At 40.3% G+C, this 16,324-nt stretch overlaps 1 protein-coding gene across 12 annotated transcripts in view; it reads left to right on the plus strand.

The window, feature by feature from the left end:
- Window positions 1-16,324, plus strand: part of LOC132396137 (uncharacterized) — a 174,093-nt gene that overhangs the window by 64,020 nt on the left and 93,749 nt on the right. For all 12 annotated transcript variants that reach the window (XM_059973647.1, XM_059973649.1, XM_059973648.1 and 9 more), the window contains 4 exons: window positions 540-765; window positions 4,609-4,729; window positions 5,083-5,251; window positions 15,408-15,586. In XM_059973647.1, the coding sequence (XP_059829630.1) occupies window positions 540-765; window positions 4,609-4,729; window positions 5,083-5,251; window positions 15,408-15,586 (695 nt within the window). The remainder of the gene's footprint in view (window positions 1-539; window positions 766-4,608; window positions 4,730-5,082; window positions 5,252-15,407; window positions 15,587-16,324) is intronic.

Here is a 16,324-nt window from a genome sequence, read left to right on the forward strand (position 1 = left end):
GCCACAGTTTAAGAATAAGGTGTAGGCCATTTAGAACTGCGATGCGGAAAAACTTTTTCACCCAGAGAGTGGTGGATATGTGGAATGCTCTGCCCCAGAAGGCAGTGGAGGCCAAGTCTCTGGATGCATTCAAGAGAGAGTTAGATAGAGCTCTTATAGATAGAGGGGTCAGGGGATATGGGGAGAGGGCAGGAACGGGGTACTGATTGTGTATGATCAGCCATGATCACAGTGAATGGCAGTGCTGGCTAGCAGGGCTGAATGGCCTACTCCTGCACCTACTGTCTATTGTCTTTTATATTTGGCAATAATGAACCAATTAACAAATGTACCCTGAAAGCCATTCCTTCTGCACCATTGAATTAATTTAGAGGTGTACAATCTTTAATATTTAAACCACCGCATAATTTCTGAACAGAAATTCTGAACAGATTCTGCTTCTTACTTGATTAAATATATTTTAAGGACATAATTATGTACTGCAGAGTCATACCCAGTGAAAAATTTTCTTGAGGATGATATCTTAAGTGGTTCTACAGGTGACAACAACCTGAAGTCCAAGTTTAATCCTCCACCACTAAGCTGCGTGCAGAGTGAGGCACTTGGAAGCTCTGTCCGTGCCATCCTCGAGTCAGATCGGCAACAGATGCATGCCATTTGTGAACGGCTGAAAGGAAAGTTGCTTCCATCGACACTCAGAAGTTTCACTTGGTTGGATAAGCTGCTGAAAATGAATGAAAACTACCAAACCAGAGTTTCAACAGAGTAAGAATAATTCGTTTGTCATCCCATTTTATTATTTTAAGAAAATGGTTTTAAATGTAGGTTATGTTGTTCAGGAATTATTTATTGATCTTAGCCTTGAATGTTTCTTTAATATTCTTTTCTCACTATTGATCAATGCAAAGTTGGCATTTATTGTATATCCCTAATGGTAGTGAGACACATTTTTAGAAGCATTTCCTATTTCCCTCAGTGAATGGTGGTGAGTCATATTTTAAAAGCACAGCAATCCTTCTGGTTGAGGTAGTCACATTCTGCCCAATATATTGTTTGAGCATCCAGAAAACTGCAAAAAGTTAAAACCCTTTGTTCAAAGTTCAAATTTCAAAGTACATTTATTATCAAGCATGTATACAGTTTACAAACATTTGCAGATGCTGGAATTCCAAAGCAACACCCACAAAATGCTGGAGGAACTCAGGCCAGGCAGCATCTATGGAAAAGAATAAGCAGTTGACGTTTCAGGCTGAGACCCTTCATCAGGGCCTAGCCTGCTAAGTTACTCCAGTATTTTGTATGTGTTGTCTTCTATACAGTATACAACCTTAAGATTCATCTTTAGTAGAGAAATTTCCTTACATTTCTTCTTGAATAGCTTGCTCTTTAAACATGGTCAGAGAACAAAAGTCAAATAATAAAATGAGTAGGTCAAATATGTCAAGATGTCTTTCCTCACAGAAAAGTATGTCAAGAGGAAATAAAATTAATAAGCTAACAGGGCAATCAAACCTTCAGTGTATTTAGGAAGCAACTCAATAGTGAATTAAAGGAAAACTGAACATCAGGATGAACTGAGTTAATTCAATTGTTAATTCAATTAATTCATTGTTAATTATCCTTTGAGAAAGCTGTAAAATGTGTAAGGATCAGAGAATCAGTTAAACACAGTAATATAACCAGTGCAGTGTAATACAGGTGTGAAGCCTCTCAAGCAATTTATAAAGCTAGGTAATAAACACAAAACGCTGGAAGAACTCAGCAGGTCAGGCAGCATCTATGGAAAAGAGTAAACAGTCAAAGTTTTGGGCCAAGACCCTTCATCAGGGTCCTGTTTACTCTTTTCCATAGATGCTGCCTGGCCTGCTGAGTTCCTCCAGCATTTTGTGTGTATAACTTTGATTTACAGCATTTGCAGATATTCTCTGACGTCCAATATCATACCTCGAGTTTTAAAAACCAACAGAAAGCAACTAAAAAACCACAAGGAGAGAAAAGATGAAATATGAATGTAAGCTAGTCAATAATATAAAAGAGGATATCAAAAGTGTTTTTTCAAATATATTAAGAGTAAAAGAGAGTCAATATTGGACCACTGGATAAAGATACTGGAGAGGTAGTAATGAGGAACAAATAAATGGCGGATGAACTTGATAAATATTTTATGTCAGTCTTCAATATGGAAGACACTAGCAGTATGTCAGATATTTGATAGTGTTGGAGGCAGAAGTGAATGTAGTTCTTAGTATGGAGAAGGTGCTTGGAAAGCTGAAAAGTGATAGATAAGTCAGCTGGACCAGTTGGACTACACCCAATCTTCTGAAAGAGGTAGCTGAAGAGATTATAGATACATTAGTAATGATCTTTCAAGAAATATTAGATTCTGGAATAGTTATGGAGGACTGGAAAATTGCAAATGTCATTCCACTCTTTAAGAAGGGAGGGAGGCAGAAGAAAGTAAGTTTCACCAGTTAGCCTGACCTCAGTGGTTGGGAAGATGTTGGAGTCCATTATTAAGGATGAGGTTTCAGGGTATTTGGAGGCATGTGATAAAGTAGGCCAAAGTCAGCATGGTTTTTCTTAAGGGGAAATCTTGCCTGACATTTTTGTTGGAATTCTTTGATGTAACAGGCAGGATAGACAAAGGAAACTCAGTGAACGTTGTTTGCTTGGATTATCAGAAGGCATTTGACAGGTTACCACACATGAGGCTGCATAACAAGTTAGTATTACAGGAAAGATACTCACATGGATAGAGGATTGGCTGACTGGCAGGAGGCAAAACATGGGATTAAAGGGGGATACATCACTACTAAAGGAGGTGTAAGCCACTTCCTCTGCTAGTCTGCTGGCCATCCTTGGGCAAGGTGTAATACCTGCTTAGCACCCCCCCCCCCAGCCTGATCAGGATCACATGAACCCGTGGGAGTAGGTGGTGGGTTTTCGTATGAATAGCTGGTGCATATCACAAGCCCTGGTTATGTGACCACTGATATCAGGGAGACAATCTCTGAAGTATATTGATAATGACTTGTGCCACCTGTCTTGTAAAGGCACTGCCCAGAAGAAGGCACTCACAAACCACTTCTGTGGAAAATTTGCCAAGACCAATCATGGATGATAAATTTGACTGGCTGCCAGTGACTTTTGGTGTTCCACAGGGGTTGGCATTGGGACCACTTTTTTTCACTTTCTATGTCAATGATTTGGATGAAGGAATTGATGGTTTTGTGGCCAAGCTTCCAGATGATACAAAGTAGGTTAATGGGCAGGTAGAAGCAGGGAGCCTGTAGACGGACTTAGACAGATTGGGAAAATCGGAAAAGAACTGGCAGTTGGAATATAGTGTAGGGAAGTGTATGGTCATACACTTTGGTAGAAGAATAATAGCATAGACTATTTTCAAAGTGGAGAGAAAATCTGTGTGTGCAAATGTAATTTAGAGTCCTTGTGCAAGGTTCCCTCAAGGTTAATTTGCAGGTTGAATGGGTGGTAAGTAAGGCAAATGCAATGTTTGAATACACTTTGAGAGGACTAGAATATAAGAACAACCATGTAATGGTAAGGCATCATAAGGCATTGGTCAGACCACACTTGGACTATTGTGGACAGTTTTAGGCCCCTTATTTAAGAAAAGAAGTGCTAGTATTGGAGAGGCTCCAGGCTAGGTTCATGAGAATGATTCCAGGAATGAAAGGGTTAGCATATAAGAAGCATTTGATGGCTCTGGGCCTGTACTCACTGGAGCTTAGAAGATGGACAGGAGATCTCATTGAAACCTATTGAATATAGAATGGCCTAAATAGAGTGGATGTGAAGAGAATGTTTCCTATGGTGGTTGAGTTTAGGACCAGAGGGCACAGCCTCAGAATAGAGGGATGCCCATTTAGAACAGAGATGAGGAGGAATTTCTTTAGCTGGGGATGGTGAATCTGTGGAATTCATTGCCATGGAGACATGTCATTGAGTATACTGTATTTAAAGTGAAGGTTGATAGGTTCTTGATGAGTCAGCATCAAAGGTTATGAGGAGAAGGCAGAACAATGAGGTTGAGAGGGATATTAAATCAGCCATGATGGAATGCAGAACAGACTTGATGGGCCACATGGCCTAATTCTGCTTTTGTGCCTTATGTCTTATGGAATAGATACTATTTTAAAAAAATTAAAATATTCTTAGGATGACAAACTGAATTTTCATCCTCCAATCACTATTTTTAAATCACATTATAGAATCACAGTGTGGTTACAGCAGGGAAGGCCATTCAGCCTGTCAGTTCCATGTCTGCTTTAAGCAAGAGCTGTTAAAATAAACACACTACCCTGCAGTTTCTTCATTGGCTTGCAGCTTTGATTCGTTTTAAACTCTTAACCAATTTAGTTGGTTACTGTTATGTAGATATTTGTAGGAGTTTGCTGTGCACAGAATAGCTGCCCTACTATCAATGTCTGTATTTCAAAGCTCCTGTGATGTAAGATGCTTTGAATAATTTTGAAAGCTAACATGGGAATATGTACATTTTAAAGAAGACTTTGTATTCTGTATTTCCTCATTTTTTAAATGTTTCTTTTCCCATGAATACACATGCTTTCCTTCTTCTTTCAAAAGTGTTGAGAAAAATATCAGGGAGAAATTTGGATGGGTACTTCATCGCAGAGTCGCTCAACTGAAATTGAGAAGTGCAACACGATCTCCTATTTCAGGATTAGTGGAAAACGCTGTAGTTGAGGTGAGACTTACATTTTATTTTTAATTCTGTATCAATCTTCGTTACTAAAATGGAAGTCTCCTTTCTCTAATCAGATGTAAGAGATACTAAATGAAAAATATGTTGAATCAGATTCAATTCATTTCCTTTTGAGTATGCTGCATGCTACTATCAGTTCACATTATTAGACACAATTAGTTACTCATACGTTACTGAATTCAAGGACAATGAAATACTTATTTTCCTGAAATTAATTATATTTTGGACATTCATTATAATAAAGTGCAAACAGCCTGATACAGAAATGCCTGAAAAATGATTTTAACTAGCTGATTATCATTAATGGTTCATGTCGACATTTCCTATTGAGACAGAAATTTGAGAAGACACCCTGCATGCAGCCCTTTGCCACAAATGAGCGGATGATTTTGGAAGCCAGCAAGGCACTCAATGTCCTATATGTTTATGATGGAACATTCCAACCGTACCTAATATACTGGCTCTTTCCTCTTCAAGTTGCTTTTAAACATTCATCATCTAAGTGTGAGTAACTAAGAAGTTGCAGTATAAAGGAACTTTTAAAAATTAAATTAGCAAAACTCTGAACTGATTAAATATAATGTGTAATTTACTCAAACATATCAAGTGGCTTCAGCTTGACACCTGTTAGTACTAAGCTCAGCCCCATGTTGTAGAAAGTACACTGGAATTGGTCTTAGGACTTGGTCAAACAACACCATTACTGATTGCTACGCAATAGCACCAACTTTCTTATGTAATGACTTTCACATAACTAGATTATTCTGAGCTGCATCACAAAACACATAGAGGAGATACTAAATTAGATAACCCAAATTTTGATGAGAGGAGTGGATTTTAAAAAGTCTTAAATTGAAAAAGGAAGATGGAAAGAAGGCAAGGCCTATGGTAATAATTCCTGACCCAGGGTTTCAGGTTCAGATTCATTTAATTATCACATGTACATTGAAAATATACAGTGAAATATTCTTTTTGCTTTAACGACCAGCACAACCTAAGGACGTGCTCGGGCAGCCTGCAAGTGTGGCCACATATCCTGGTGCCATCAAAACATGCCCATGATGTTCAACGGAACAGCAGCAAAACAAGCCACATTCTTCCCTCCCATCCACTGACTTACCTACACCAATCCAGGCCTCCAGCCTCCATTGGACCCACAGACTCATAGACATCAGCCTACTATTTCCCTAGTGGACTTGCAGACTTGGCTACTGATGAGAAAGCACTTACATTTGGAGATGCTCAGAAGGCCAGAATTGTCCATATATATCTTACATAAGAGTGCTATAGGTTGGTAGGAGATTATCGATAGATATTGTATCTGCTGGAAGATGCCCATATTGTCAAAATCAAATTTGATTATGATGTCTCTCATGATCTATGCTTATCTGAATATTCCCTTTGCAATATTTAAGCTATACTTACTTGAATAAGCATGTGGATAGGAGGAGTTTAGCAGGATATGAGACAAACATGAGCAATATATTACCATCACTCAATGGTTCAGCAATCCTATGAAGAATGATTCCTTCAGGGAAGCAGGAATCAGAAGTAAGAAGAAGAGGTGAAAAAACATGAAAGAGTGTCATCAATCTGGAACTTTGTTTTCTGCCTACATTAGAAATGACAGAATAGCAAATTGAATTCCAGCAGGAGGAAGATTAGGAGCATAGAGTCATAGAGTGATACAGCTTGGAAACAGGCCATTTGGCCCATTTCCTCCATGCCTATCATGATGTCCACCAAGCTACTCCCATTTTTCCATGTTTGTTTCATATCCCTATGAGTCCCTTCAATCTATGTACTTATTCAAATAAGTTCAGCTCAAGTATTGCAAAGGGAACATGTTCAGAGAAGCATAGATCACGAGCAATGACAATAAGAGAGATCAAAATAAGAAAAGGTATAACAGAAAGAAAGATTTGGAAGCCAAAGGCAAGAAATTTAATTATCTTATTTAATATGTAATTTTATGTATGTATGTTATATATTGCAATATAATAACTATATTATAAACTATATAATGTATTACATATTATATGGTAGGTATTGTATAAATATATATTATGACACATAAACATATGTTTCTTAACTAACACACTCAAAGTTCTGGAGGAACTCTCTAAGTCAGGCAGCATCAATGGAGGTGAATAAACAGATGACGTTTTGGGCTGAAATCCTTCAATAGGACTGGAAAGGAAGGGGGGGAAAGAGCCAGAAAAAGGTGGTGTGAAAGAGCCTCATCAGATAATTGTGACAAAATGCTTTAGCTTTATACTGTACTGTATATAAGAAACAACATTTAGGAAAAAGGTCCAACAATGGAAGAAATAGGTTGGCACTCCGTTACGGGTTGAAGGAGAGCTGGAATTTCAAAGGAGCTTATTTTCAGATGGATTGTTAGCCAATAATTGAGGTGCATTTTTTTTTCTTTCGGTGCTGTGTTTTTTTCCTCTTGGGTGGATTTAAGAAATCTCTGAAGAACAGGGTAACACTCCTTCGTGATATTTGTCCTTACCTCAAGCCTGCCTAAATGGATTATCATTTCACTTCCATTCTTCTTTGACTTGAGTTTCTGCTTCTCTTCCCAACCCTTCATCACTGAGCATGTTCAATATTCTATACTCCACAAGACCATATGATTATAAGATACAGGAGCAGAATTAGGCCATTTGGCCCATCAATACTGCTCTGCAATTTCCTCCTGGCTGATCCAATTTTTCTCTCAACCCCAATCTCTTGCCTTCTCCTGTATTCCTTCATGCCTTGATCAATCAAGAATCTGTCAACCTCTGCCTTAAATATATATAAAGACTTGGCCTCCACAGCTGTCTGGCAAAGAATTCTACAGATTCAGTACTCTCTGGCTAAAGAAATTCCTCCTCATCTCTGTTCTAAAAGGAAATCCCTCTATATTGAGGCTGTGTCCTTTGGTCTTAGACTCTAACACCATAGGAAACATCCTCTGCACAACCACTCTATCAAGGTCTTTCACTTTTTGATAGGTTTCACTGATGTCAGTGCTCATTCTTCTGAATTCTGTTGAATACATGCCCAGATCCATCAAATGCTCTTCATATGACAATCCTTTCAATCGTGGAATAATTTTTGTGAACCTCCTTTGAATCCTGTCCAGTTTCAGCATGTCCTTTCTAAGATAAGGGGCCCAAAACTGCTTATAATACTCCAAGTGAGGCTTCACCGGTGCTTTATAAAGTCTCAACATTACACCCTTGCTTTTATATTCTAGTCTTCTTGAAATGAATGCTAATTTTCATCTGCAAATTAACCTCTAGGGAATTCTGCTCATGGACTCCAAAGTCCCTTCACGCCCCATATTTTTTGTATTTTCTCTCCATTTAGAAAAAAGTCAGCCCTTTCATTTCTTCTGCCAAAGTGCATGACCATACACTTCTCAACATTGTATTCCATTTGCCATTTCTTTGCCCATTCTTCTAATCTGTCTAAATCCTTCTGTAGCTTCTCTATTTCCTCAAAACTACTTGCCCCTCCAACTATCTTCATATCATCTGCAAACTTTGTAACAAAGCTACCAACCCATCATTGACATATAATGTAAGAAGAATTGGTCCCAGCACAGACCCCTGTGGAACACCACTCAACACTGGCAGGCAACCGGAAAAGGCTTCCTTTATTCCCAGTCTTTGCCTCCTATCAATCAGCCGCTGCTTTATCCATGCTAGAATCTTTCCTGTAATACCATGGACTGGTAGCTTTTTAAGCAGCCTCAGGTGTAACACTTTGTCAAAGGCCTTCTGAAAGTCCAAGTACACAACATCAACCAATTCTCCTTTGCCTATCCTGCTTGTTATTTCTTCAAAGAATTCCAACAAGTTTGTCAGGCAAGATTTTCCCTTGAGGAAACCATGCCAATTACGGCCTATTTTATCATGTGCCTCCAAGTACCATAACACCTCATCCTTAATCATCGACTCCAACATCTTCCCAACCATTGAGATCAGACTAACTGGCCTATAGTTTCCTTTCTTCTGCCTCTCTCCCTTCTTGAAGAGTAGGGTGACATTTGCAATTTTCCAGTCTTTCAGAACCATTTCAGAATCTAGTGATTTTTGAAAGCTCATTACTAATGCCTCCACAATCTCTTTAGCCTTCTCTTTCAGAACCCTGAATGTATAGCATCTGGTCCAGGTGACTTATACCTTCAGAACTTCAGTTACCCAAGAACCTTCTTTCGAGTTATGGTAACCACACACTTCATGACTCCTGACACCTGGAACTTCCATCATACTGCAAATGTCTTCCACAGTGAAGACTGACCCAAATACTTATTCAGTTCATCTGCCTTTTTGTTATCCCTATTCTCCTATCCCTATCTCCTGTTCTCCTCCTTGGCACAGGACATCAATTTTCAGGGCCTCACTAACTCTAATAATCTCAGGTGAAAGGAAGAAACATTTTTAATATCCTGAGTCCTTTTCAGAATATCCCAAGCAACTTTACAGCTAAAGAAACTTAAGGTGTCTCTGTTTCCATGCTCCATTTGTAGAATCCATATTCATGGGCTCCTCTTAAATCTAGGGATCTCTATTCACCTCCAAAATGCTTGGTATGCTGCTCTTGAAACAAAAAAGCTTTTATTCATGAATGGTTCTCAATTGAATTGCACCTCCACGCCCCCAACTATAAAGATGAGTGCAGAAACAGAGCATTTAAGAGGAGCACAGAAATGGAGGTTCCCTAGGTTTAAGAGGAGCAGGTGAACTTGAGGATGCTGGAGTTTGAGAGTAGAGTAGAAAAAGCAACATGTTGAGTTTGAAAGGAACACAGAAACAGAAGTCCCTTCAGTTTGGGAGGACCATTGGAATAGAGACTCATTGAATTTCTTTGGCTATAAAGCTGTTTGGGATAACCTGAAAAGGATCAAGATACAGTGTAAATACAAGTTACAAACACAATAGTTTCTGTAGATGCTGGAAATCCCAAGCAACCATATAAAATGTTGGATGAACTCAGCAGATAAGGCAATATCTATGGAAATGAATAAACAGTTGATGTTTTGTGCCAAGACCCTTCATCAGTACAGGAAAGGAAGGAGGAAGTCATCAGAATAAAAAGATAGGGAAAGGAAAAGGAGGACAAGCTAGAAGGTAATAGGTGAAGACAGGTGGGTGGGAAAGGTAAAGGACTGGAAAAGAAGGAATATGATAGGAAAGTAGAGTGAACCATGGGAGAAATGGAAGAAGGAGGGGGTCCAGGGGAAGGCAATAGGTAAGTGAGGAGAGGAGAAAAGAGGTCAGAGTAGGAAATAGAAGTAGAGGGAAAGGGAAGGAAAAAATACCAGAAACAGAAATTGATGTACATTCCATCAGGTTGGAGCCTAACTAGATGGAATAAGAGGAGGCCATGGACTGACATGTTGGTAAGGAAATAGGAATCAAAATTAAAATGTTTGGCCACCAGGAAATTCTTCTTTTGGCGATGGGTGGAGTGGAGGAGCTCAATAAAGCAGTCCCCTAATTAATGTGTGGTCTCACCAATGTAGAGGCCACATCGGGAGCACCACATATAATAAATATCCCCAACAGATTTGTAGGTGAAGTGTTGCCTCCTTTGGAAGTATTATTTTGGGCTCTGAATGGAGATAAGGGAGAAAGTGAATGGGCAAATGTAGCATTTAGGTAGCTTGTAGAGGGTTACGTGCCAGGAGGTAGATTAGTGGGGAGAGACAAATGAACAAGGGAAGCACAGAAAGAGTGATCCCTGCAGAAAGCAGAGAGTGGGGTAGGGAGGTAATGTGGTTAACAGATGTGGTGGGGATGAAGGAACTGAGAAAAGGGAATAGCATTTTTACAGGAGTCAAGGTGGGAAGAGGTATTGTCAAGATAGTTGTGGGAATTGGTAGATTTATAAGATGTTGGTAGACATTTTCTGGAAATGGACTCAGAGAGCTTAAGAAACAGATGAGAGGTGTCAGAAATGGACCAAGTGAATTTAAGGGCAGGGTGGAAGTTGGAGATATAGTTGATAAATACAAGTTTCTTCTTTTCATTTGAGGTTAGTGGAGACTGTGAATGGTACAGCCATGGATAGAAGGTGTTTATATGGATATGAGACAAATATGGACAAATGGGAGAAGCTTGGTGGACACCATGGTTGGTGTGGACAATTTGGGCTGAAGGACTGGTTTCCATTCTGTATTACTTCATGATTCTTTGATTCCAAATCTTTCTCCTACATATTGTGCTGTATTTCAAATTGCTACTCTATCATTTCTGATGTAGGCAAAAAACAAATTCAGAAAATCAGTGACATTGTTTTCATGATTTGTCACCTCTTCCTCTAAAAAGTCTGGTAGTCAGATACTGTTCACTCATTTGTTATCTGCCATGTCATGTGACATAGGTGATTATGGTCTTTCCATGATCATGATTGTTCTTGGCAATTTCTTCTACAGAGGTGGTTTGCCATTGTTTTCTTCTGGGCAGTGTCTTTACAAGGTGGCTGACCCCAGCCATTATCTATACTGTTCAGAGATGGTCTTCCTGTTGTCAGCGGTCGCATAACCAAGATTTGTGATATGCACCAGCTGCTCATAGGACCATCCACCACCTGCTCCCATGGTTTCACGTAACCCTGATTGGGGGGCTAAGCAGGTACTACGTTTTGTCCAAGGGTGACCTACAGACTAGCAGAGGGAGGGAGCGCCTTAGACCTCCTTTGACAAAGATATTTCTCCACACCACCTCCCATGAGATTCTGTATATTGTGTTAATATGTTGAGAATATAGAGTAGGGAATGAGTAAATAGAGTTGAGGTACTGTATATGTCGTATATGATCTGATTGTATATCACCCTAGCCTGAGGACTGAATAGCATATTCCTGTTCCTGTGCTCAGGAAGTGAAATTATATTTGGATCCATCAAAGACTGTGAATAGATATTGTTTAGATATGAATCATAAATTAGTTTGCTTTAATTGAAAGGAACAAAATTTTCTATGTCCCATTCATTAGCATGGTGGAAATCAAAAACCTGTGATTCATCCATTGTGACTGAGATCGGTGGGAGGTCATAAACACTGCAGAGCTGCAGTTGAACGGTGTTAATGGATGTGAAATGACATCATCAGCAAAAGTTTGGGTTTGAATCATGACTGTAAGAGCTCATTGATTGGAAATAGGAACAGAAATAACTAAGAGGACTGAGCAGTGCTGATCTCTTGAATTGTTTAAAACAGTTAGCTAGTGAACCTACTAACTCCAGCACAGATAAAGTGATGTGACAAGACTGGATGGCAATGAACATAGCCTTGGTTGAAAATGATAGGCATTTTGATGATCTAGATGTACACAGTTTTAATGTTCTAACCCTGAAGGTATTAACGATAACCAAGTCAAGGGCTGATGATTCACCAAAGTGTTCAAAAATAGAGTATGACAAATTGGAGTTCTATCATAAGTTATTTGATGTATTTTTCTACATGTTAGTAATGCATGCTCAAGAAGAAACTACATGGTGTCCATACGTATGATTTGTTTTCTACAAACCAGGGCACTACTTGTGACTATTTAATCTGCAAAATGGCATTTAAAAGGCATTATTCCTAGCTATTTAATTTCCAAATCTATATAGCTACTTTTTTCATGTCATGAATCAATTGTGTCCACCTTGTGGGGTAGCATCATTGTTTAACAAAGCAGGAACAAATCAGACAAAACAAAATGTAATGATTGGTCAGTAACAAGCATTGATTTTAAAAACATATCAGTCGATGTTTCCTCTGGCTGCGTTGTCTAGAACAATGGGTCACATTCTCAAAAGAGGCAAAGCTGAGCAAGATAAACAGTTTCATAGACACAAAAAAGTCTGCAGGTGCTGGAAATCCAAAGCAACACAAGATCCTGAAGCAGGGTCTTAGCCCAAAATGTCAACTATGTCTTCATTTCTGTAGATGCTGCTTGATCTGCTGAGTTCCTCCAGCATTTTATGTGTGTTGCTTAAGACAGACGGTTTCATACTTCACTTGGAAAAGCTGGGAAACTAAAATTGGATGTTGTCTATCCGCATGCTTTTTTTCCTTGAGGCATCATTCTTTGCCACTTCCCACATCCTATCTAGACACTGAGTTGCAGTGAGAGTCCTTGTTGGGGATGGCTTAGACTCAAGCACTGGAGTATCTGAGGCTAGAATTGAGACATAGTATCAAACTGGATCGAGAACTGAGCACAAAACTAACAATAGACAATATCACTAGAAGGGTTCCAACTGAGCACGGAGGCTCTGTTCAGATGCTCTTTAAATATACAATCCTTGGCACTCAAAACATGATTGCCAATTAGCTGAATAGTCATGAATCTTTAAAGGGGCCACACCAGCTATCCATATTCCAGAGAGTTAGAGCGTCTAGACCCCAGAAGCTGGTGCAATTGGGTGTTTGTCGTAACAGGACTTCCTCCCCTATGGCCTACTCCTGACAGCCCTGGCTGCTCGGAGAGACAATGATTATAGTCATGGATGAGAGATCCAGATACAAGATATACCCTTCAGGAGCCCAGCACCGTTTCTTGCATCTGAATCCTTCCCAGTCCACAAGGAACTGCTGAACAGTTTCTGAATCCAAATTCTTCTCACAGTAAAGACCTGTTCCCCATCGACAAACCCGAGAGGCGGTGAGACTGATGGTAGTGGAGCTAAAGGCTGGTGTTCACAAGTTTTAATTTAGAAATGTGGGAAGTGGGATTGATCCTGAGGGTTTTTGGGGAAGTTCAAGGTGTAAGCCACCAGGTTTACTTTCCTGAGAAGCTTGAAGTGTCCAATGAGCTTGGGCACCAATTTCCTGGACTCCATTTGGAGAGGTAAATTCTGAGTTGACACCCAGACCTGTTGCCCAGGCTGCAAAACTGGTCCCTGTGTTCTCTTGTGGCTAGACTTTATTTCAGCCTTCTGGGTGGAAGCTAACAAAATCTCTCTCACCTGAGTCCATCTCTCCTTGCAGAGTCAGACTAGATCTTTGGAGCAGAAACCCCAACTTCGGCCTCCTGCTCAGGGAAGAATGGTGGAGAATACCCAAATTGGCATTTGAAAGGGGGCATCCTGTGCACCGAATGCTGTGAAGTGTTGTGTGGGACCTCTACCCACATCAAGTGGTTACACCACTCAGCTGGCCTTTCAAGGCCAGGCACTTTAGGGTTCATTCCAAATCTTGGTTCACCTGCTCTGTCTAGCTGTTGGACAGCAGGTCCAACACCATGGTCCTGGAAAACGTTGTCTCATTTTTACTATGTACAGTACCAGCAGTTATGGTCGAAGTGACAATAAAAGTGACTTGACTTGAGGTGAAGCCCAGGGGAAAGACTTGCTGTTGCCTCAGTCAGCTTATAGAATGCCCTCCAAAAACGTTATGTGAATCACAGACCACAATCCAACACAATGCCCACCAGAAAACCATGGAACCTCAAGATATGGTGCAGGACAATTTTGGCCATCTGCACCACAGATGGCAGTCTGTCCAAGGCAATGAATTTGCAGGCTTTCAAAAGATGATCTACGATTACTGTGATAATGACCTTCCCCTTGGAAGGAGGAAGGCCTGTGACAAAGTCCATGGAGATGTGCGCCCATGGTTTTTGTGGAATAGGCAGAGGGTGAAAGAGCTCTTGGGGTTGGCTGCAGGGTTTCTTGTTCCAGGCACACCTCCCATGCTTGTATGTATTGACAGACCTCCCTCACCATTGTAGGCCAGCAATATCTTCTCTTAATGAACTTGAAGATCCTGGAAATCCCTGGGTGAGAGGTCATTCTCAATGCATTTCTCCATTGAAGAACCTGAGACCGGACAGAACTGGGAACCAACAGCTGACCTGAAGAGCCATTCTGAGGGATCTCCTCTTGTGCCTAGGTCTTCTGAACAAGTGTGTCAATTCCCCACTGAATTGGCACTATCACCCTGGGGCAAAATGGTTGTAGGCTGCTCCTCTCATTTGGGTTTGTCAAACTGATAGGACAAGGCATCTGGCTTCCGGTTCTTAGATCCTTGTTGATAAGTCAGGATGAAATTAAAACAGTTAAAGAGAAGAGACCACCTGGCCTGCCTGGAATTCAGACTCTTGGCCTCCTGAATATAAGCCAGGATCTTGTGGTCTGCCCTTATGATAAAAGGGCTCTTGGCCCCCTCAAGTTAGCATTCATCCAAAGCCAACTTGACTGTGAGCAGCTCTCTATTTCCAATGTCATAGTTCACCTCTGCTGGGGATAGCCACCAGGAAAAAAATGCACTCTGATGCCCTATACATCTATTCCAGCCCTATAGCATTTGAGATACTAATGTTCTTCTGGCATTTTGATCATACACAGATTTAATTACAACTGCACAATGGTCTCAAAGCATTGAAAGTCTCTCAGAAAGCTCTCCATCTCTAAACATCATTTGTCTTATTTCTAAGCTCCATGTGATGTAGTTTGATAATGTCCTTTTTCTTTACAAATGGTATATAATTAAAAATAAAATATTGTGACAGGGAGAAGAGTAAGCATAGGAGGAATAAGAAAGAAAAGGTAATAAATGTCCTAAGCCAGTAGAAACAATTCAGAAGCAAGGACAATTTATTATGTAGAATGAGCTTGGAGGACACCTACAAATCTATCCAGTCACACACATTTCCTTTTCTTGTTCAACAGCTGAACATCCATATGAGCTAGCCATGTATCTGCACCTGCTCATTCATAATCTATTCCCAACATGGCCTGAAATTTTTGGAATGGCAGAAAGAGTGATGAATCGTCTAGAGAATGAAGACCCAGAACTCTTTGCTCACCTTCATTCTTCATTCACCAAAAATGCCTTGCTTGATCCCATGGTAAGAACCAATTGCCAGTGAAGACCTGAATATTGGAGAAAGGCATTATAACTGTGTATAAATAGAGGAATAAGGTGGGACCAAACCATTTAGTTCATGGACTGCGTTTCTGTCACTGTCTGTGAGAAGTTTGTATGTTCTCTCCATGACTGCATGGGTTTCCTCCTGGTGCTCTAGTTTCCTCCCACTGCCCAAGGATGTACTGGTTGGTAGGTTAATTGGTCATTGTAAATTGTTCTATGATTAGGCTAGGGTTAAGTCAGGGGTTGTTGGCTGGTGCAGCTCAAAGCGTTGGAAGGGCCTAGTCTGCACTGTATCGCAATAAATAAAATAAAATAAAAATCATAATATTGGGTAGCAATTATCCATGCTCAGTGGCTTCCTAAAGGCATGACACATTTTGGAGTCTGCTATGACCACTGAGGAGCGTGGATATTCCCAGAACCAATCATAGCTCAGTGATATCGGAAGTAAGGTAACTATCAAAATTGCTATAGAGCTGTGGAGATGAGGGGCTACTCAAAGTCCAGAAGGACCTTGTAAGTATGTAGAAATAGACTTTGTAGTCTTCGTGGCCACAGATTGGGAGGGAGTTGGCATTTCAGGGTGTAGGGTGTAGGATTAGGTCAGGTCTTGAGGGCAAAAGGCCAAGAATGGGGGCCAGAATCAGAACTATTGTCACTGGTATGTCATGAAGTTTGTCGATGTGGATTTTCATGGCAACAATGCAGAGCAAGA

The sequence above is a fragment of the Hypanus sabinus genome, chromosome 6, assembly GCF_030144855.1.
Source record: "Hypanus sabinus isolate sHypSab1 chromosome 6, sHypSab1.hap1, whole genome shotgun sequence".
Taxonomy (NCBI): domain Eukaryota; kingdom Metazoa; phylum Chordata; class Chondrichthyes; order Myliobatiformes; family Dasyatidae; genus Hypanus; species Hypanus sabinus.